Consider the following 22,362-nt stretch of genomic DNA (forward strand, 5'->3'; position numbering starts at 1 on the left):
TCTTTAGTAATTTGGCAGAACTAATTTTACGAGCAAAGTTGTTTTTTTTTATTTATTTACAATGCACACCAAAGGAAACAGATGTAAGGAAATAATAGTATTTGACCATTAATAAGCAACAAACTTACTTTTAACAATCCGTTTTAATTGCTTTTTTGGGACATATTCATCAGGGTGAAACTTGTCAGTAATCATTTTCTATGTATTTCGTCTATGACGACATCTTGTACATAAATGGCGTCACGACCCACAACATTTCTGTGCAATGCAAAAAACAACTCTTTTCAACAGCATTCCTTCATACGCCATTTTCCCGATAGATCCCATAACTTGGCAATACAGGCTACATATTACATGCATGTTCAGAGTGTCTTAGTTGCTTAACACAGTTTGAAACACCTCTATGCAAAGCAGAACTGATAAATTGCAGCAATTGAGGATTATGACGAAGGATAGAGGTTACCACTTGCCAGGTTTAGGCAAAAAGGAGTAGAAGTTGTGTAAGATACATTGTTTTAAAATTTTCGTTATGTTGTTTATTTTCTGTTCCTAAATTTCGAGGTTTCCAAAATAATTCTGTACCATCGTTTACGTAACCTCCAGTGAAACTTCTACAGGGGATATTCTATGTCATTATTCGTTGGTTGTTGCAGAGAAAAATATCTTCCCGCATTCTGCTTTTGGGTAGGGAAATAATCGAATTTTATTCCTGCAAAAACTAGCACTTTTACATGCGCTTTTAGTGGATTTTTTAAGGCATATCAACACTGTCCATCAATCACGTTTTTTATTTGATTCAACGCCAAAATATGAATAAGAGAGATGACATAAATGTAAACATGTAAAACAGTCCTTTCTATCTGACCCTTTCTATTTGTTTTCGGTGATTGGTTCTAAAAAAAAACACGAGAAGAGAAAAAAACAAAACAAGCAGTGCGTTATAAGTGTTTTTCTTGAAAATACATCAAATAAATAAAATGAATCTTTGTGAAATATGGATGTAAAAATGTGTTCGCATTTCTTCGGGCAGTAATTTCACGCTTGTCTGGCGGGGTAGTTAGTGAACGGTATTTGCGTTGCACAAGTAAGTAAGACCATAACACCCCGTGGAATGTAAACAATGCACCACGTGTGGTACATGCCAATTGCACAAAAAACCTTGGGATTTTGTGAAATGATTCTCGCTCATATGTATGTTGCCAGTATGAAAGATTTGCTGCTGCTCATGAAAGCTTTTAAGCCTGTTTTTTTGGTGGTTATTTTATCCGGTAGTTTATTTCAAACTTCGGTGCACTTGTATTTTATTGTATTTTTGGCTCGACTTGATGAAACTGGAAATGATGGAACAAAAAATTTTTGTGTAGTTCTTGTTGCATGGTGATGTATTGCTGATGTGAAATTGAAAAAGTTGTGGAAGGAAGTCTTTTGTTTATGAACTGAAAATCAAATTTTGCCAATTCCATGTTGTGCATATCATGCAATTTTAGAATGTTAGTTTTTCTGTATAACTTGTTGGTTGAGGTCCGAAGAGGGCTTTTGGTTATGATTTTTAAAATGCTATTTTGCATGATTGAAAGTGGATGTATGTTTGTTTTGTTAGCAAAACCCCAAGACAGTAATCCATAAAGAAGGTGTGGATGCACCAAAGAGAAGTAAAGACATCGGAGCGTCGATAACTGCACATAATGTCTAAGTTTGGAGAAAACTCCTGCAATTGAAGCAATTTTATTATGGGTTCCCTTCCCTGAAGGGGACACATACTGATTTTACCCAAATGTTTGTTTGTTTGTTTTCTTCCTTTTTTTTTCTCAAAGTTTGTCCGACTCGTTTTTCAGTCAAATGTTTCATGGATTTGGCTGAAATTTACACATATGGTAGATGTAGTTATGTAGATGTGCATCACACTTTGTTTTTGTTGATAACCCCCAGTATTTACCCCGCTAGCCCCCTAAAATAGGTGTTTTTTTACCCGAAGTTTGGCCGACTCGTTTTTCCATCAAATGTTTGTTGGACTTGGGCGAAATTTATACAGATGGTAGATATATTTATGTAGATGTGCATACCACTTTGTTGTTGTTGATAACCCAAGTATTTACCTCGCTAGCCCCCTAAAATGTGTTTTTCCCCAAAGTTGGTCCGACTCGTTTTGCCATCAAAAGCTTGATGGATGTGGCTGTAACTTATGCAGATGGTAGATATAGTTATGTAGATGTGCATCCCACTTTGTTTGTCCAGGTAACCCTAGTATTTACCCCGCTAGCCCCTTAAAAGGATGAGTTTGTAAACAATGTCAGAAATGGCTAAAATTTGGATAGCTTGTATAGTATGCCATTAATAGGTGTCGATTGTTGTGTTCAACCCTAACATTTACCCCACAAGCCCCCAAAGTGTAATACGTATTTGTATGTTACTGGGCACCACAAACGGCAAATTTCTGTGACACAATAGTGTCACAAGGGCAGCTAGTTGTATGCTACTCGTTTGTGGGTTGCTTGGTGGACCTTTTGCGCCACAGAAATTTGCCGTTTGTGGTTGTTAACAGCCCTATGACGTCAGAGTTATTAACGATTGTTGCTCAAAACACCTCTAGTGGTCGAAATTGTAAACATTGGCGGATTTGGCTCAAATTTTGCATTTCTATTAATTGAGTCATTGTGGTTTCATATTTTTTCAATTTGTGTGTCGAACCCCACTAGCCCCCTAAAATGGGTCAGTTTTTTTTAAATTGTGTTGGATTTGAAAGGAACTAAAATTTCCTACAGCTGCTTTGTTTCTGCCTTAACATGGGCAAATTTGTACTGTCTGTTTGCTTTGATCCCTTTGTTACAAAATGTTTGTTTTAACGTGAAAAGGCCGCTAAAATGGTAATGGGTAAAAAAAAGTACGACACTTTCTTACGCTTCCGTTTATTAAATTTTTTATGCATGTTTTTCAATTACATTTTGGTATAGTGACGCGTCCAATGCTAACGAGTGTCGACTCAGCGTTTATCGGGAATGTTTTTTATTATTATCTAACATGGCAAAAAAACACAGTCGCGAGGTAAAGGAAAGGGGTAAACAAAGGAATATACTGGAACGTGACAATGACAAACGAATGTGAGTACGAAAAAACACAAAAAAGTAAGTACAATTTATTTCATATAAGTAAGTATAATTCATTTTAGTAGGCCTGGACATTCTGGTGTCTGTTCTGAGGCGATTGAATATCGCTGTTATTTCCTTCTTAAAGTCAAGCATGGTTTGGTTTAACAGTTCTTGACCATGTTCCATTTCGTCAATGGCAGCCTGGTGTTCGCCTCACCACAAATGGTTGTCCGCCCGCAAGAATGCCATGGCTAAATCTTTTTGTCGCGAGTACATTTTATCAAACACAATTTTTCGCTCCATTTCGAAATGTGGTCCTAGGAAACTATTAACCATCTAATTTCCTGAAAAATAAAAACACAATTTCAAAGCGTGAAACAAAACGTGAAAACGAATATAATAAACAAAGTGAAGCATACATTTCACACTGCGAGTAACATGAGAAAAAGGTTCCTTTAATTAGTTTTGCATCGTTTGGCGAGACTTTCGGTAAATGATTCCACTTCTTTAAAAAAATCTGACAAAGTATCGTTTTGAGTTCAGCCGTATGTTTTGTAACTTAAAAAAATTCGTCCGTAATTTTTCTTTCGCTGATTTTGCACTCTTCAACCATTTTTTACCGGCTTTCTGGGTTTTAGAACTCTGTATCGAAGTGTAAACATTTCAATATCATTTTGAAGTGCTTTAATTTTGTCGAAACAGCTCTGGACATCCCGCATTTTTATTAAGAGGTCGACCAACGCTATGTCCCCTGTTGCAAATTAAATGCCCAACATTGCTCCAAACAGCACAAATCGCCAGTAAACACAATGTAATGCAAGACAAATAAATGCCGCTTGTAAGTTAAAGTTAGCTGAGTCTCACTGTTCTTGTGTCTATGTATACAGTCAGTAATACTGAAATAACCCCCCTTTGAAGTAAAATTGCCCCCAACTTCGAAAATTGTCATCATCGCCCCCTTGGTGGACCAAATCGACCCTGTCAAAGAATCCTGCTTTAGATATTTATGCCATACAAGTTACAAACAAACAAAAAATTTTCAGGTTTCAACGAAGATTATACAACCTGTTTCAAGTGCGGTACATCATTTCTCTGATTTGTTAACAAAATATTTTGAAAGCCAGAGATGCTTGCAAGAAATTTATGAAAGGAAAACTACTATACAACAAGGTGCCAAAGAAACAAAAACAGTGAAAAACAAAAGAAAATACAAGGAAAGTAAACATTACAGAGCTTTGAAATTAGAAAAATCGAAAAAGTAAATACCACAATGATCCTGCTTACAGAGCATCTGTAAGAAATGCTTCAAAAAGAAGATATCACGAAGACATCAATTATAAGCAATAAACAAATAAAAATAGTAAACAAAACACAAAAGATTATACCTAAATGATCCTGAATTTCGTGCAACAGCAAAAAAAGTTTTAAAACAAAGATACAATGAGGACATATGCTACAAGCAGCATAAGATTGGATGCAGTAAACAAAAATACAGAAAAAACAAACAGTACAGAGCTAGTGTTATTAGAGATGCAACACAGCGAATGACAAAAAAAATATCACCATGACCCTTTATTCAGAGCACCAGTCAAAGATGCAGCTAAACAAAAATATCATGATGACCTTGCCTACAAGCATCAGAAGATTCAAAACTTGAAGACAAAGTACAAGAAACATAGACTTTCTGTAATTAAAAAAAGCCGGTTAAAACGAAGTACCACAGCATTCCAGCCTTTCAGGCAACAATAAAAGGTACATCAAAACAGAAGAACCACAAGGACACTGATTACAAGTATCAGAATATTGGAAACTTGAAAAGAAAGTACAAGGAAAACAATGAACACAGAGTTTCTGCAATTGGAAAAGCTGGAGACAGAATTAAAACGAAATACCACAGCATTCCAGCCTTTCGTGCAACGATAAAAGATGCATCAAAACAAAGATACTACAAGGACACTACCCACAAACAGCAAAAGATTGAAAAGGCCAAGAAAATCATTCATCAAAAATACTGGGAAGATGAACAGTATCGCACTCATATAAAAAGTTTTTCGAAAACAAAATAGCACATAGACCAGGGGTGGCCAACCCGCGGCTCGCGAGCCGCATGCGGCTCTTTGCCTGGTTTTATGCGGCTCTTACGAGGTTTTGACCACTGTGGATATTTTGGTTAGTCTTCGGCGATCTGGTACAAACATCGTTAATTTTGAGGTTAAGCTATAACAATTTTGCTTTTGAACAAACTTACTATCGCAGTGGCCACAAACCTTGCCTTAAAACTGCAACTTTAGGTGGTAAATGGCCTGATTATGATGACAAATATCCAATTGTTTGAATGAATGATTTCTCATTGTTGCGCACAATGCGAATGAGACACAAAGCCACAGTTATATTTACAACAACGTGTTTTAATGATCCAATCTGTTGCTTTTTGGGCTATCAATCCGTTACGCATGCGCGTTAGATGAAAATACGGCAGAAGTTTCTCAACGGGGACAAGATCTTTTGAACAAACAATTTTTGTCAGGTTAGCTATTAAAATGGCAGAGAAAAAAAGAGCAGTCAAACGAAAATATGAAGAAGAAAACAGGATGTTTTTAACAGAATGGGAGAGTTTATATTTTTGGGTTGAGCGTAATGGCAAGCCATTTTGCCTTATATGCCAGGCATTATTGGCGAATTTTAAGGCGTCAAACCTTCAGCGCCATTTCAGCTCATTACATGCTAATATTGACCAGGAATTTCCAAAAGGAACTGAACTTCGCAAGCACAAGTTGGTTACTTTGAAACCGCAAGCAGAAAAGCAAAAACAGTTCTTCCACAAATTTACAAAGTCCTCAGAAACCGCAACGCTTGCATCGTATCAACTGGCTTGGAACATTGCACGGGATAAAAAGCCATACAATGAAGGAGAGTTTGTTAAAAAATGTTTCAGTGACATTATTGAAATCTTGTCTCCTGAAAACGGCAAGCTAAAGCGAATGGTATCCGAAGTCCAGCTGTCCCGCCACGCTGTTGAACACAGAATATCGGACATTAACACCACTACTGAATCAAAGTTGCACTCTGCCCTTCAAGCATGTGACTATTTCAGTGTCGCATTGGATGAGAGTTGTGACATTCAAGACAAACCTCAGTTGACAATATTTGCACGATTTGTGTCAAACGATTGTGTGATCAAAGAAGAACTTCTTGATATTGTGCCGTTAAAAGACAGAACCCGTGGTGTAGATTTGAAACAAACAATGATGACTGTATTTGCGAATGCAAATCTGCCTGTGCAGAAACTAACTGCAATAGTCACGGATGGGGCTCCAGCCATGAAAGGATCTGCGAACGGGCTTGTGGGGCTGTGCAAAGCTGATCAAACATTTCCCGAGTTTTGGAATTTTCACTGCATCATTCACAGGGAGCAACTCGTGTCTAAATCATTGAATTTAGACAATGTCATGAAGCCTGTGATGGAAATCGTCAACTACATCCGCACACATGCGCTTAACCACAGGCAATTCAGGAATCTTATCGCCGAGCTGGACCAAAGGCTTCCAGGTGACCTACCGCTGCACTGCACTGTGAGGTGGCTATCAAAAGGCAAGGTACTTTCTCGCATTTTTGAGCTTTTGGATGCCGTGAAACTGTTCATGGAAGAGAAGGGTAAGCATTATCCCGTCCTCTCAAACCACGAGTGGATTATGGATTTGGCCTTCTTAGTTGACATGCTGTGTCACTTGGACAGACTGAACCTGACCCTGCAGGGTAAGTTCAAAATGCTGCCTGACCTAGTGCAAAGTGTGTTTGCGTTTGTCAACAAACTGATGCTGTTCAAGGCGCATATTCAGAAGAGAGATTTAAAGCATTTTCCCACTCTGCTAAAAGCCAGCGGGCAAGTAACCAGTGTCGCCCTGAATAAAAAAAACAGCTGGATTTGCAACACTGGTTGAAAACCTGCATCAAAATTTCGTGACCCGGTTCCGTGATCTACAACTCAAAAGGCCACAAATTTCATTCCTCGTTGACCCACTTAATGTAGAGACCAACTGTTTGAAAACCCCGCTGGTCACAGATGAGGCTGCGGCTGAGTTAGAATTTATTGATCTTTGTGAGGAGGACCGACTGAAACCCGCTTTAAGGGAAGGGACCATCGAGTTCTGGAAAAGTGTGCCAATGGAAAAATACGCCAATGTCAAACGGGCTGCGCTTAAGATACTGTCAATAATTGGATCAACATACGTCTGCGAGTCTGTGTTTTCCACCCTGAAACACGTGAAATTAAAGCACCGATCTGTTCTGACTGACACCCATGTTAAAGAATTGCTTCGAGTGGCAACCACTCATTACAAGCCAGATCTGAAGAGGATTGTTCAAGGCAAGGAATGCCAGAAGTCCCACTAAGCAACATGCATAATATGCAGTGCTGTGAAAGGAGGCAGGGAAAAATAGCTTCGATTGTTATATTTATTCAGTATTAAAATTCTTTTCTGTTTGTTTTTGACTTTCATTTTTTCTCGACCATCTTTATAGTGTGGCTCTTTGTGGAAACACAGAAAAAAATATGGCTCTTGAGCTCTGACCGGTTGGCCACCCCTGACATAGACAGAAGGTATCATGATTGCTTCAAACAACGAGCTGCTGGTGATGTTAACAGAAAGTACTATGAACAATCTGACTTCAGATCTAAGTTTAAAATGTTATGTGCACAACGAAAAAGGCAGAAGTATCATCAAAAGATTTTAGGCAAGCAGCTCTAAAGTCAAACACTACAAGGTGGAAGGAAAGAAAAAAAATACTCAGCAACATAAACCATTGTGTTAATATATTTCGCACACACTGCCATCTTCTTCCAAAATATGGTTGTTGCATTAAAGCAGGGGTGCCCAACCTTTTTTGACCCAAGGTCTACTTTTCAACTAGATGAGCTTTGGAGATCGACCAGGCTTGTGCCTCCACCGCAAAATTATGCAAATCTTTACCTGGCTTACATCAGTACACTGCTGTTATTGTACTTGTTATTTCGTGACTGTTATAACGGTATAGTTGCCTGGAAAATGATTTTGCTGTCGGTTGGCCCAACAAGGCTTTTCTGATGTTAATACCTTTTGCTGCTTGTCTCAAATAATTTTTTTATAGTTAATTTACTACTAATTAAACTTTTAGGTTCACTGCTGAAAAAACTTTTAAAGACTTGAGCCGGTATTGGCCCTCGCATGAAACCTAAATTGCTGTTGGCATGTATTTTTTATTAAACAAAGAACGAAAGCATTTGTTGCCCGCTACATTAATGGGAGATCTGGCTTTGGGAGGATGAAGCTAGTTTCTCGTAGTCGGGAGTGTAGGAGCTGGTTGCAAGACGTAGGCAGGCTGCAAGGTGGTCATCAGTGATTGTTGATCTGTACTTGGACTTAATTATTTTCATGTGCGAGAAAGCTGACTCACACAAATACGTTGACCCAAAAAGAGCTGTAAGGTTCAAAGCACATCTCCTAAGATTGGGATACTTCCCTTTTGTGAGGTCTTTCCAAAACACCACATGCTCCCCAGACTGAGAGGACGTTGATCTGGCTTTCAAACAAACGTCGTTTTGCAGCATCAGTATTTCATCTTCAAGAGCGAAAGTTTCCAAGTCAAACACTGCATTTAATTTTACGGCAATCTCACCTACGTCAATACCTGCTATAAATGGATTACACATATAGCTGGCTATAGGCTGAATACTTGAAAAGTCCTTAAAACGTTTTTCAAACTCTGTCAAGATGGCCTGAATGTGCCCCTGATATCCTTCACTACTCGCAAGGTGTGTGGCGCTTTTATTCTGACGTTGTAATTCTGCCTGAATGTGAGGAAAGTTGCGTAGATTACCACTCTGCAGCCTGGTTGACATTAAATAAAGCTTGCTTTTAAACGTGTTTATCGACGTTATCATGCTGACTATATCCTTATTCTTTCCCTGCAGCTCCAAATTTAATTCATTGAGCTCTCCAGTGATATCTGCTAGAAACGATAAATCCATAAGCCATTGATGGTCATCTAGTTTGTTGTAATACTCCAGATTTTTGGAATGTTTCAGAAAGTCTTTGATTTCAGGAAGCAGCATCTTAAACCTGGCTAGAAATTTTCCCTTACTTAACCACCTAACATCCGTGTGAAGGAGCAAATCTACGTGCTCAGCATCGTGTTCCTCCAAGTGAGCACGGAAAAGTCTTCTCTGCAGACTCCTTGCACGCAAAGAACATACAACTTTCATTGCAATATCCATGACATCTTTCATATTTAAAACCTTTCCGCACAATGCTTGCTGGTGAATCAAGCAATGGTAACTAAGGATACCTGGAAACAATTCACTTTGTTTACAAAGTGCAACAAACCCACTCGTCCGGCCAGTCATAGCAGGAGCTCCATCAGTTGTGATGGAGACTAGCTTAAAGAGTGACAATTTTTGCTCGCTTACAAACTTCATGAACACGTTGAAAATATCAATTCCTCTCGTGTGCCCCTTTAATGATAAAATCGTGAGTAGCTCGTCCTTCGTGCTCATGTCTTCAAACGCCATTCTGACAAAAACACACAGTTGTGCCTGATCCACCATATCAGTCGATTCGTCAAACTGCAACGAAAAGCACTCACAGACGTTTATGTCTGCCACCAGCTGCCTCTCTACATCCCTGGCCAGTCCCTCATATCGCCTTGTAATAGTATTTCGAGATAGTTGCACTTCTTTAATAGCCTGTACAATCTTTGTTTTATTTTTGTATTCGTCAAAAAGGCTATCAGCGGCTTCAAGAAAGGCTTCCTTTATTGTTTCTCCGTCTTTGAATGGCTTTTTGTGTTTGGCAAGTACGTGGCTGATGCGATAGGAAGCAATGGTTGCGGCCTCACACTTGTTGCTCGGTTTAGTAAAGATGGACTGACGTGCCAGGAGTTGTGCTTTTAATTCTTGCACTTTTAATGTGCGTGACGGCGTTTTCGCAGGAAAATCTTTCTCATAGCTTCCATGTACTGTTTTAAAATGGCGCTCTACATTTCCTTTTTTTGCTAAAGCCACTGTGGCATTGCAAATCAAACAAACCACTTTTGAAAAAGAATTTACAAAAAAGTAATCTTCCTCCCATTCACGATTAAAGTGGTACGTCTTGACTCGTTTCGTCTCAGCCATGTCAAAACAAAAACTAATATGTAAATAAGCTCTGACTAAAGTGCAGTGTTTTTTTCTTCTTATTAAACCTTGCTAAAAACCTGCATAATTGTACAATCATTTTAAGCACTTTTCGTAGCATGGTTTAACAGATAAACATACAACAACAAACTATACCAGACCTAAAATATCGAGCTAACAGGGCTAAAAAAACTATTTGAAGTAAATAACAAGGCAAACTATTATCGTTCCTTCTTCAAACTTAACAATCCATTTCGATAATAATGTTGGTGACGTTGACAAAAGGCGTGCTTCTTTGTTTGTCTGGTAAACAATGACAATGAACATTGCAACAGAGAAGAATTAAAGCAGAAAGCTCTGTTACGCAAGAAAAAACGTATAATTTCAAAAATCTCTTGCGATCGACTTTTAATCATGCCGCGATCGACCAGTCGATCGCGATCGACAGGTTGGGCACCCCTGCATTAAAGTATTTAACAATAATAATTGCGGCAATAATTCACTTGAAGTTAAGGTTGATGACAAAAGGTGGATTTGCTTCACTCGCAATAATTATTTGAAAAGAGGCCACATGCCCCGCCTGGCAAAATGGTTTGGAAACCGATACAATACCAGATGAACTAAGCAGTCTCAACACATTGGAGAGACACTTAGTTTCTCCAATTATACCTTTTATAAAAATAGTTGCTTTGTCTAAGGCAGTGGTTCTTAACCTTTTTAGCGAGGTTTCCCACTAAAGTCAACCACCAACTTCGAATTTCCTCCTCTGCTTTTTTAATAATGATGTTTTGTGCCCAACGTTAACAAAAAAATTTATTCTTTAATGAAATAATTTTGTGAAGCGATTTGGTCTGGAACTCCAAATGTATACTGCAATCTCGTTTAAATAGTGCTTCTGTGAGAGGTTCAGTTTTTGGAATTTTAAAGAGTCTCCTCTACTTGCAATAGTACTTTATTGCATCATAATCAACAAAAGAAAGGCTTTTATTCGCGCACAATAGCAAAGTCATTGATACTGGCCTTTAGATTAGGGTTGCCATTCGTCCGGATTTTCCCTGACATATCCGGGAATTCAGTGTTGAAAATGTACCTAAAAGTCCGGATTTCAAGAAAAAATATTTGTATATTTTATGAAATTAATGTACCAACGGAGAAAGTTTCTAATAGATAGCTACAACCGCATCGATACCATGAGACGTAAAGAGGTAAACTGGCGGCGCGCAGGTTGACGTACCTGTTACTGTTTGATGTGTGTGCGCGCGTAACAATACCTGTTTGTTACTAGATGTTTAACAATATGCGTTAAATACACAAATAAAAATCCGCGTCTCAAGAAAACACAGCATTCAAAGCTATATGAGAACGTGGGAAATTTCCTTTAACTGTGTACCTGATATGCAAGGAACTAACTAACAACTAAAAGTCGAATGCGTGAGACATCAGAACATTTTTACAGTGGCTTTTTTCTTTAAATTTAAAAAGGTCCTTGTGACTCCCATCGTTTAATTTTGTTGGTTAAAAAAATAACTAAACAAAAGCTTGTGCAGAACGTTAATTGACAAGGATCAGAGTATCGTATGCAACGTTTTCTCGTGTCGCTGTCCGTGTGACTTCCCAATATTCTAATTTATTCCGGAATAGAAGTGTTTGGATCACAAAAATGGTCGACGCAGCGGTTCTCAGACTGGGGTCCGCGGTCCTTTAGGGCATTTTGCGGGGACCTCGAAAAGGTGGAAGTAATTCTATATCCTTATTTGGCGTCAGTTTGTGCAACTGGATGAGTTGAAATCAAAGTTCAAGTGAGAATCGACTGTCTCCATTGTTAAACAATAGGCTTTATTACATGACAACTAACAAAAATGCAATTGTTCGCGCACAATTTTAATGTTTTTGTCCTGTCTGTAATGGATCATTGTTATGCGCAATTTTGCATAACTAGCTAAAATCCTGCAATCAACTTTCGTTTTTCTGAAATGCACACTCAGACTTACGTCAACACATTTAGACTTAAAGTTTGAGAAAAACTGGGTTCACGCAACCTAAATAAATTTTGTCAGGGATTGTGTTTCATAAAATATGGCAACCCTACTTTAGATTCATATGTGTCTTGTAAGCCTTGCTGAAATCTTACATCTTTTTGCGGAAAAATATTAGTAAAGTAACTTTCAACGATTAATTCAAAGCCGGGTTCGACCCTCGGGCCCGAGTTTGGTATAATTTCCCTCTGAAAACAATAAATTTCCCACCGGGTAAGAACCACTGGCCTATGGGATTGCAAAAGGGAATCCATGGATCAGTTGTCTGTGTGCACTCCAACATACAGCCTCTGTTATTCCAAGACCGATCACAACAGACACCCTTATTAAAGTACCAACAAATTAACCTGGAAAAATTAAAGTCAATAAACACAAATTTTAAAGGTATTGCATATGTGATTTTTCAAATTTATTAGATCTGTAACAGGGCTTTTGTATTAGATATTCAATTGAGAAAAATTAACTACGCAGAAGCTGATCTGTTGCAATACTGTGATGAAAAAACAGGTAGTTTAAAATTCCACTTCTTACATTTTAAAGCTTTGTAAATGTAACTCACTAATGTTTTGGCAAATATCCAAAAACCTTTACTTTACAGACCATGATATTCAAGACGGTACATTGCATTTGCCGAAGAATGTCGTAAAAGAAATGCTTGAAGATGTGGAACTAACAACTTTAGGTTTCTTGTTTTACCTTTAAGTTATAATCTTTTTTTAAATCATGGATTGCACCCAGGTTGTGATTCTACAAACAACAACACACATAATAAGACAAACTCTGGATAGTATTAAGTGTATTTCAAAAATACATTTGCCAGAAGAGCTCTATAGACTTGAAACTCTGGAAATGGTAAGATTATTTTTTGGCAGTTTTTTTGTGAAAAGCGAAATAATAACTTGCGTTTTTGTAGAGGATTATAAGTCAAACCACTGTTCCTCTTGTGTCCTGCCTTCTCCCTACAAACCCAGCACAGTAGCTTTTTGATACGGATGATAAAATATTGTGTCTTGCACCTGGGGAATGAAACAAACCCACCAAAGCACAAGAAGCAGAGGGTTTCCCTGTTTTATTTCCTTCTGGGAAAAATACTTTTCAACAAAAAAGTTGCATTTATTCGGTATTTAAACACAAGGATTTTGAGTTGTGACAATAGGTTTGCTACCTGTGCTGAGTACATATTTTGGGTCAGTACATCAACGATGTAGCAACTGTTGCTTCATCCATTGCCATTACAATGAGAAAAAACTACAACTACAATGCCCGATTGTAATACAATTACAAGGGATGTTTTACTTGTAGAGGAATCTATAAAGAAGTTTTTGAGAAAAGATGAAGCATATAAGTCGCTAAAAAGTATTCGTGGCAGTCCCCCATAATGGGAAAAAACCTAAAAGATTTGTTTGGCATGCTTAGACAACTTGGCATTCCTACTAGGTGTGGTGAATGTTATTTCTATGTTGTGTTCCGGTTTACCTTGTTCCGTTTTTCCTTTCCGTTACGCCATGTTACTTCCTTCCGGTCATTAGTGTTTTGTCTCGGTAAAAGTAGGATGTTTAGTTTTCTCTTCCGTTTAGGCTGATTCGTTTTCTACATTTCCTAAGTTATTTATTGTTTGTGTTGCAGATACATTATTTTACTTTAATAAAACCAGAGTTTAATTAACTTCTCAATGGTCACAATTTATTAAAGTAAATTAAATTTTGATAATGGAAAAGCAGCAACTTTCCAGACCAAAGGAACTCACAATAGCCACAACGGATCCTGAACCTTCAAAAATATTTACATATTGGCTAAGGACCGTGAAAGACTATATTGCATATCTTGAAGATGGCAGATAACAAAACCCGAGTAATTATAAGTTGTTTATCTCCTTCTGTTTTCCCACTAGTGGAAGATGTCGAATCATATGACGATATTGTCACAACTCTGCAATCTGCATACGTAAAGAAAAAGAACAATGTGTATGCTCGTCATCTTCTTGTTAGTCGCCATCAACAAATGGATGAGGCCGCAACAGAATTTGCACAGTTTAAAATCTTTGGCTAAAGATTGCACTTTCAAAGCTGTATCAGCAAGTGAGTACCGAGATGAATTAACCAGAGATGCGTTTATAAATGTTGCTGATTGCCTTGATCGAGCACAGAAGCAGGCGGGGGGCAGAAGCCAGTTAGCTGTATCCGCTGTCCCTGGAGCTCAATCAGCGGAACAACACTCACCAGTTTCACGAGATGGCAATTTAGTATCGTCAGAACTGTTGGCCGCATTCAAAAGTGGAAAAGCGCGCAAAAGATGTTTTTTTGTGGTGGTGGCTTGCACATAAGCCGACGTCCTGCACGCAATGCAATGTGCCATTATTGCAACAAACGTAGCCATTTTGCAAAAGTTTGTTTAACCAAACCACCTGAGGCCGATAGCGCGGCGTCAGTAAGGCGCGCTCGGTCCCGCAGTTGTAAAAGGAAACGTTGAAGGCCAGATTGTTGACGTGTTGATTGACACGGGTGCATCAGAGAACTTTATAAACAAGAATGCTGCTGGGCGATTGCAACTTACAGGACGCGGGGACTCGCAACAAATTTCGTTAGCCATGCGCAGAATGGAGGCCAAGATTGAAGGTAGAACAGAAGCTAATATCACATTGTTGGGTCGAGAATATTCCAATTTGCAACTCGGTGTGATGCCAGATCTCTGCGCTGATGTAATCTTGGGGCAGAATTTTCTTAAACTACATTCTGAAGTTATTTTCCAGTACGGCGGACCTGAACGACCATTAAAAATACCTTTTGTTAAGACTCACCCAGTGCTTAATGTTTCAGCTGCCAAACTGAAACCTTCGAGAATATTTCAGTTCTTGGATCCGAGCTGCAAACCTATTGCCAAAAAGTCACGACGATATAGCCCTGATGATCGCAACTTCATAGAATCTGAAATTAAACGTCTGCAGGCGGCAGGAATCGTGGAACCAGCAAAATCACCTTGGCGAGCCCAAGTGTTGGTAGTGGAACAACACAGAGGAAAGAAGCGTCTTTGCATCGACTATTCAGTAACTATTAATAAATTCACATACCTAGATGCGTATCCTTTGCCTCGAATGGAAGAATTAGTGAACAAGATCGCACATGACTCTGTATACAGTTCATTTGATATGAAGTCCGCATACCATCAAATTCCACTGTTTTCTGAAGAGAGACCAATGACCGCGTTTGAAGGCAATGGGAGGCTGTATCAGTATCGTCGACTGCCCTTTGGCGTCACTGATGGAGTTGCAGCGTTTCAGCGAGTTATGGATGAATTTATACGGCGCCATAGACTAACTAAGGTGTATGCGTATCTTGACGACCTGACCGTAACTGGTGCTACCGATAAAGAATACAAAGAAAATCTTGAGCGTTTACTGGAGGCTGCTAGAAGTGACGGTTTGACTTTTAATGAAGCAAAGTCCAAAATTGGTGTAAGGAGTCTGGACTTACTTGGATATCGTGTGTCCCACGGGGAAGTACGTCCCGATCCAAGCCGTTTACAACCGTTAATCGATATGCGCCCGCCAAATTCTACTAAAGAACTGAAAAGAGTGAATGGATTATTTGTATACTACGCAAAATGGATTGTAGATTTTTAAAAAAAAGCGCGACCTCTGTTGTCTACTACTGAATTTCCTCTGCAAGCTAAGCCTCTTGAAGCCTTTAATGTCTTAAAATCTGATCTTGGAAAAGAAAGCTTAGGGACAATTAAAGATAATGTTCCGTTTGAAGTAGAAACCGATGCGTCTGATTATGCTGTACCAGCAATACTGTCACAAGATGGTCGACCCGTAGCGTACATGTCTCGTACGCTCAACAAATGCGAGCGAAATTATCCTGCTGTTGAAAAAGAAGCCTCGGCTATCATCGAAGCCTCTCGCAAGTGGTCTCAATTTCTCAAAGGCAGGCATTTTACTTTAATCACTGATCAACGTTCCGTAAGCTTCATGTTTGATCAGAAAAATCGAGAAAAAATTAAGAACACAAAAATACTTGCATGGCGCCTTGAACTTGGTCAGTTTAGTTACTCTATTCGTCACATACCAGGAATTCACAACGTTGCACCCGATGCCATGTCTCGCATTTGTGCTTCCGTCACATCGACTAAAACCTTACGTGCGATTTACAAACAGCTGTGTCATCCAGGTTTTGCCAGACTGTATCACTTGATCCGGACCCGCAATCTTTCATATACAAGTGAAGAAGCGAAAAGCGTCGGGCAGCAGTGTCAGACTTGCGCGGAAATTAAGCCTCGATTCTTTCAACCTGCTTCTCAATCCCTAGTACAAGCAACTAAACCGTGTGACCGATTGTCAATTGATTTTAAAGGATCTGTAAGAGGACCAAACCCATACTTGCTTGTAGTTATTGATGAATATAGCAGATTCCCTTTTGTTTTTCCGTGTTCTGCGATGACATCAAAAACAGTGATTGGTTGTCTAAATACCCTTTTCTGTCTCTTCGGTTTTCCTGCGTACATACATAGTGACCGAGGTCTATCGTTCATTAGTCGCGAAGTTAAGCCATTTCTTTCAGAACGAGGCATTGCAGCAAGCAACTCTTCTCCATACCACCCCACAGGTAATAGCCAATGCGAACGCGCAAATCAAACTATTTGGCGCGCCATTAAACTTCTGTTACACAGCAAAGGTTTGTCAGAAGCAAAATGGGAAAGTGTTCGAAATGAAGCTCTCCATGCAATTAGGACATTAGTTTGTACAGCAGTGAATGAAACACCACATGAAAGAATGTTTCGTTTCCGAAGAAGAGCTATGTTCGGAGCATCGATGCCAACTTGGTTGTTATCAGAGGGCTCCGTTCTCTTGCGGCGCCACGTTCGAAACAAAGGCGACGTCTATGCGATGAAGTCTATCTTATTGATGCGATACCATCATACGCATTTATTCGCCACTCTAACGGAAGGGAGGACACGGTATCCACATCGGATCTAGCCCCGTGTCCGCATTCTTGTACGGACGACATAAGACCGTCAATTGAAGCTGCCGAAGAAGATGTATATGCAACGATAATGTAGCAGGGCCTTCATCTCCTAAACGACAGTGATGAAACGGTGTTAGAGGAAAACGCTCCAATAACACCAACCCCAAGGAGATCACACCGGGACCGCAGCCCCCCTAATAGATTTGGGGAATGGACTGCTGCGATTTTTCAAACATGAACATTTGTTTCCTGTTTGCTCCTTGTTTTCTTTTGTGGGGGAGACTGTGGTGAATGTTATTTCTATGTTGTGTTCCGGTTTACCTTGTTCCGTTCTCTTCCGTTTAGGCTGATTCATTTTCTACATTTCCTAAATTATTTATTGTTTGTGTTGCAGATACATTGCTGTATTTTTACTTTAATAAAGCCAGAGTTTAACTAACTCCTCAATTGTCATCACACAAGGTTATGCAGCTTTTCAGCAGCTGATAGGCGATGGCTAGAAATAATTGAGACAATTTGCGTATCACACAACAACTCTATACCTGTTCTGGACTGGGAATCTCATACTGCAAGCTTGTAGCAATCAACCCTGTTACAGCAGCATGTTTGACCAACGGGTTAACCACTTTCTTAACGATATGTTTATGTCTGACGCTCAACCGATCGGAGAGGTTGTAGATTTCTTTTACAGGACTGAATTTCAAATGAGAGGTAAGAAATTTTATGATACCTTATAACACATACAATCAACATCAGTTTTCAAACTTCTTACGTTGGCATCCATGCACTTTTCTGGGTAAAAGATGCACCACTAAGTCCAAATGAAGAGGTTTACCAATTTATTGATAAATACATCACTTTTCCTGATGCGCAAGAAGATCCAGAGCTGCATGAAATGGTAACAAAGCTGCAAACACATAGCAAAAAAACACACATTCCAAATCATGCAAAAAAGGTGGAAAAGTTTGCAGGTCAATACGTTCAGCATTTTTAATGGTTTATATTTCCAAATACTGTCTTACTACTTGGTAATCCATTTGCAGATTTAATTTTCCACGTCCAAGTAGCTCTGCTACGTTTGTGTCTAAACCTGTTTCAGATGAAACCAAAACCAAGAAAACTTATACTGAGTCAATGCAAATCTTGCAGACCATATGTAGTATGCTTGCCTGGGATTTGTCACCAGATAAAGATGCTGATGTACTGCAGCTACTGCTACAGGTAACATATATATCACATTTGCACACGGTTTAACAACAGAAAAACTACAAAACGCATTTTCGCAAAACGCTAGGTTAACCCTTTACAGTACGTTAATTTAAAAAGAGATCCAGAAGAGTGTTGGGTGAATGCTTCCAACTCACATCTGCTTCGTGCATGCACGCCAATATGCATTTTTAGTTTGTGCTTGACCCCTTCAGCTGAGATGTGACAAACAGAAAAACTTACATGCAGAAACAATTCACTCATCGTGAGATAAGCCTTATGGAATCAGCCTTTAGATTGGTTTACCTCTTAACGCATGTTCGTCTGCTTTTGACTGGTCGTTAGCCATTAAATTTTCCAGTAACTAATCAACGGCTTAAGATTCATCAATAACCAAAATTAAACAATATTTAACAGCAATTGCGACAATTTGACACACCACAGAAGTGTGCCATAGCACTGAAATGAATATTACTGCTTTGTAGCGTGACAATTATAATTCTGGTATCAAAGTAAGTCGTAACAATTAAGCCTGGTTTACACGAGCTTCTTCGAGCGCGAACGTGTTGTTTGTTTTATTGTAACTTGCGTAACGCGCGTCACGCTTGCTGCGCTTGTCGCGCCGTTCGCTTGCAACGCTCAAAAAGCGATAAATTCTCGAGTCACGCTTGTTGCGCCAGACTGTCGTTGTGTTGTCGGGAAACTAAAACAGGCAAGATGGACCAGATTTCGGATGAGGATTTCATCCTGCAAGTTGAAAAGCACGAAAATTTATACAACGTGGCAATCCACTCCTATAAAGACAGAAAAAAACGTGAAGCATCGTGGAACAGGATAGCAGAATTTTTTCACCTGGAAGGTTGGTAATTATACAACCAAGTTTAACCAGTTTGAAATAACTAAACTTTCTGATGGCAGTTTGTATTTGCATGGTTGTTTAAAATAAGAGACACATACAGCTGGTTGAATAGTGAATCAGCTACCTTTACAGAAATCCAGCAGTGTAGCAACAAGTTGAGTAAAAATGTGTTTTAGGTTCAGACAGGGTAAAGAAATGCATTTTACGGTGGAAATCAATCAGGGATAAATATTTACGAGAAAAACGAAAGTAGAAGAGGCTTATAAAAGTGGTTCGGCAGCTTCATCTGGTTCAACTTTGCCACTTTATTCTGTTTTAAGTTTTATATCTCCATATGTTCAGCCAAGAAGGTATTTAGTTGGGCCAAAAATTTTAGTATTTGTCTCAATAAACTGTTTACAGTCTTGTATTGTTGTGCTGTCAATCAATCTATGTTTTTATTGTAAATTGTTATAACTTTTGATAAGATTGATCTATAGCTAAATAAATGAAGTTGGAAAGTTATACCTAAATTTTAACTGAAAAATTAGTATAACCCACTGAGGCTTTGCTGTTCTTGGATTTGGCTTGCAGCTTGGAAAAGATTAAGGACCTGGTTTTAATAGTAAGTAACTTGTAACAAATATTTTGTTGCAATTTTCAGCACTTCATCAAACATGGTTGATCTGACAAACACCATAGAGGTTGAGGCAGAAAATTTTATAATTGAAGATAATGACACATTGTCATTGTCAACAACTAGTGAAACAGGTTTGAAATGAAAGCACTGTAAAAAGCATTTACCAGATGATTATTGAATTTGTGTTAACAAACATATGTTGCAGATTTTGTTGAGTATGCACCTGCACCAAAAAAGAAAAACAAACCACCCAATGAGTTTGAAGCAAAGCTGCTTGAATGTCTCAAAGAACCGCCTCCAAGTAAGTAACAAAGTGTTTTGGTTTTCACCTTAAATGTACTCTTTCAACATACTGTTATAATTGATCATGTTTTAAATCTCTAACTATTCGGGTTTTTTGTGGCACTATATGAATATGCAGTCAGAACCATCAAATACATATTTTTGCATTTTTAAATGTTGTGCAAGTGTAAAATATGGTCTTATACTTTTGTAGATGTCAACAATGATGAAGATCAACTTTTTATGTTGAGCTGTGTGCCACAACTAAAGTTACTTCCCAAAAATAAAAAAAACAACTTTAAAATTGAAGTCTTAAAACTGCTGTCTGCTCTAAGTGAATAAAAAACTCATAAACTCAATTTATGTTCAAACAAATGGTGTATGTTTATATGTTACAAATAATACACAATACACAAGTTTAAAGCTTGGGGAAATTTAAGCAGCATCAAAAGCAAATATTTGTTTTTAAATCATTTCGTTTTGCCATTGGCAATGAACCAAAATCACTATTAAAATATTGCATTCGGTTATGCCTAACTTCTTCAGCTCTGTTTGAATGTCGACGTCCAGTACGATTCAATGGCCGCCATGCTGACTGTGGTTGGGTATCGTGGTCACTGTTCTCGAGTACTGTGGAATCATTAGAGGTTTCCTGCCTCAAAAAATTGTGTAAAACAGTGCAGGCCTTGACAACGCTGTCTGCCCGACGGGGAATGATCGATAATGGCCGACGAAAAACACGAAAACGCGACGCTAGAATACCGAACGCATTTTCAACGATTCGCCTTGCCCGCGAAAGTCTATTGTTAAAAACTCTCTTATCACAACTGAGGCCGGGGCCAGGAAAAGTACGCATAATGTTGTACCGCAAAGGAAACGCCTCATCGGCGACAAATACAAAAGGCATTTTATTTTTAGTCCAGGCAACAATTCTTCACGGGGCAGATCCAATTCCTCGTCGATCAGCTTACGTCAAAAAGTAGAATAGCGCAAAACACTGCCGTCGCTCTGACGGCCGTACGCACCAACATCAACGACAATAAAGTTGTAATCGGCATCTGCCACAGCCAGCAAAACAATACTATGACATTTTTTATAATTAAAGTACAACGATCCACTGTTAGCTGGGGCTTGTAAATGGACGTGTTTTCCGTCTATACTTCCAACACAATGTGGAAACTGCCAGATTCGTTCAAAACTGTTTGCCACTTTTTTCCACATTTTCATGTCGGGAGTCGGCATATAGATTGGCTGCAACGTATTCCACAACATTTGGCAGGTATGCGGCACGATTTGAGAGATGGTCGATTTATGAACACGAAATGAATAGCCAATGCTCTGGTAAGAATCCCCTGTAGCCAAAAATCTAAAAAATCTTTTAATATTAAAATCAATGCCGATTGGAGAAGTATAGGCCTACTAGCATAGGTGCCAATTTACCTCAACGTAATACCCAGTCGTTCTGCTGCTGAAATAGGCCTCCTCATATTAGTGGTTTGCTTGGTTATACTGGTTTCAATCATTGCCAAAAGTTTATCAAATAAAGACGGAGACATTCTAAAATATTTCTGAAATTCTTCCGGTCTCTCATTCCGAAGTTCCTGTACCAGTGTATGAAACTCCCCATTTAAACAGTAAAAACAGTTATAAACACACATTTGCTATGCACCTTTTTATTGTGTTAAGTTACCTTTCTGGTGGCGGCGTTGCAAAATGGGATGCACCCAAAACCGCCTCTGCCGTCGCTTGGCCAACAAGTAGCAACAACTCAAAACTTTTTTACGTCGCACATACCATCATCTGTTTATTGAAACTTGTGCATTCATGTTTTTGTTTTCATTCATTCATACACATTAACACCTCAAAAATACCATACAAGATCATATGTGAAAATATAATGTGACACGCCAAAGTTACTACAGTCACGCTTGACTTAACATAGTGTATACGCACTTCGCTTCGTACGCGTCATACGCGTCTCTTTTCGCACGCGCGAACATTGTCCGTGTAAACCAGCCTTTAGAGTGTTTGTGTTACAGTGAAATAATTTGCAGTTGAGCGGTTTAAAGAGAAAGGAAACGTATTACTTTAATGATAAATGGAAGGTCGAATATTTTTTTTGTCATGGTAAAAGAGAATAATTGCACATGTCTCATCTGTCAT

The 22,362-nt window shown here is 38.8% G+C and overlaps 3 protein-coding genes and 1 pseudogene across 3 annotated transcripts; 3 read left to right on the top strand and 1 right to left on the bottom strand.

The window, feature by feature from the left end:
* The first annotated feature begins 3,018 nt into the window (after nucleotides 1-3,018).
* Nucleotides 3,019-7,478, top strand: LOC145219594 (general transcription factor II-I repeat domain-containing protein 2A-like). Its single transcript, XM_080086939.1, has 5 exons — nucleotides 3,019-3,098; nucleotides 4,667-4,772; nucleotides 4,853-5,112; nucleotides 5,614-6,842; nucleotides 7,150-7,478. Exons 1-5 carry the CDS (start codon nucleotides 3,019-3,021, stop codon nucleotides 7,476-7,478), a joined length of 2,004 nt encoding a protein of 667 aa, XP_079943065.1.
* Nucleotides 7,479-8,361: 883 nt separating this feature from the next.
* Nucleotides 8,362-10,236, bottom strand: LOC145219595 (zinc finger BED domain-containing protein 5-like). The gene has a single exon (XM_080086940.1). The coding sequence runs from the start codon at nucleotides 10,234-10,236 to the stop codon at nucleotides 8,362-8,364; it is 1,875 nt and encodes a 624-aa protein (XP_079943066.1).
* A 6,425-nt stretch (nucleotides 10,237-16,661) lies between these two features.
* Nucleotides 16,662-17,327, top strand: LOC145219596 (uncharacterized; annotated as a pseudogene).
* Nucleotides 17,328-19,156: 1,829 nt separating this feature from the next.
* Nucleotides 19,157-20,621, top strand: LOC145219597 (uncharacterized). Its single transcript, XM_080086941.1, has 5 exons — nucleotides 19,157-19,298; nucleotides 19,579-19,648; nucleotides 19,942-20,048; nucleotides 20,123-20,218; nucleotides 20,414-20,621. The coding sequence occupies exons 1-5, from the start codon at nucleotides 19,157-19,159 to the stop codon at nucleotides 20,539-20,541; spliced, it is 543 nt and encodes a 180-aa protein (XP_079943067.1). The 3' UTR covers nucleotides 20,542-20,621.
* Nucleotides 20,622-22,362: the final 1,741 nt, after the last annotated feature.

Source organism: Phallusia mammillata, chromosome 3 (assembly GCF_965637545.1).
Source record: "Phallusia mammillata chromosome 3, kaPhaMamm4.hap1.1, whole genome shotgun sequence".
In the NCBI taxonomy this organism is placed as follows: domain Eukaryota; kingdom Metazoa; phylum Chordata; class Ascidiacea; order Phlebobranchia; family Ascidiidae; genus Phallusia; species Phallusia mammillata.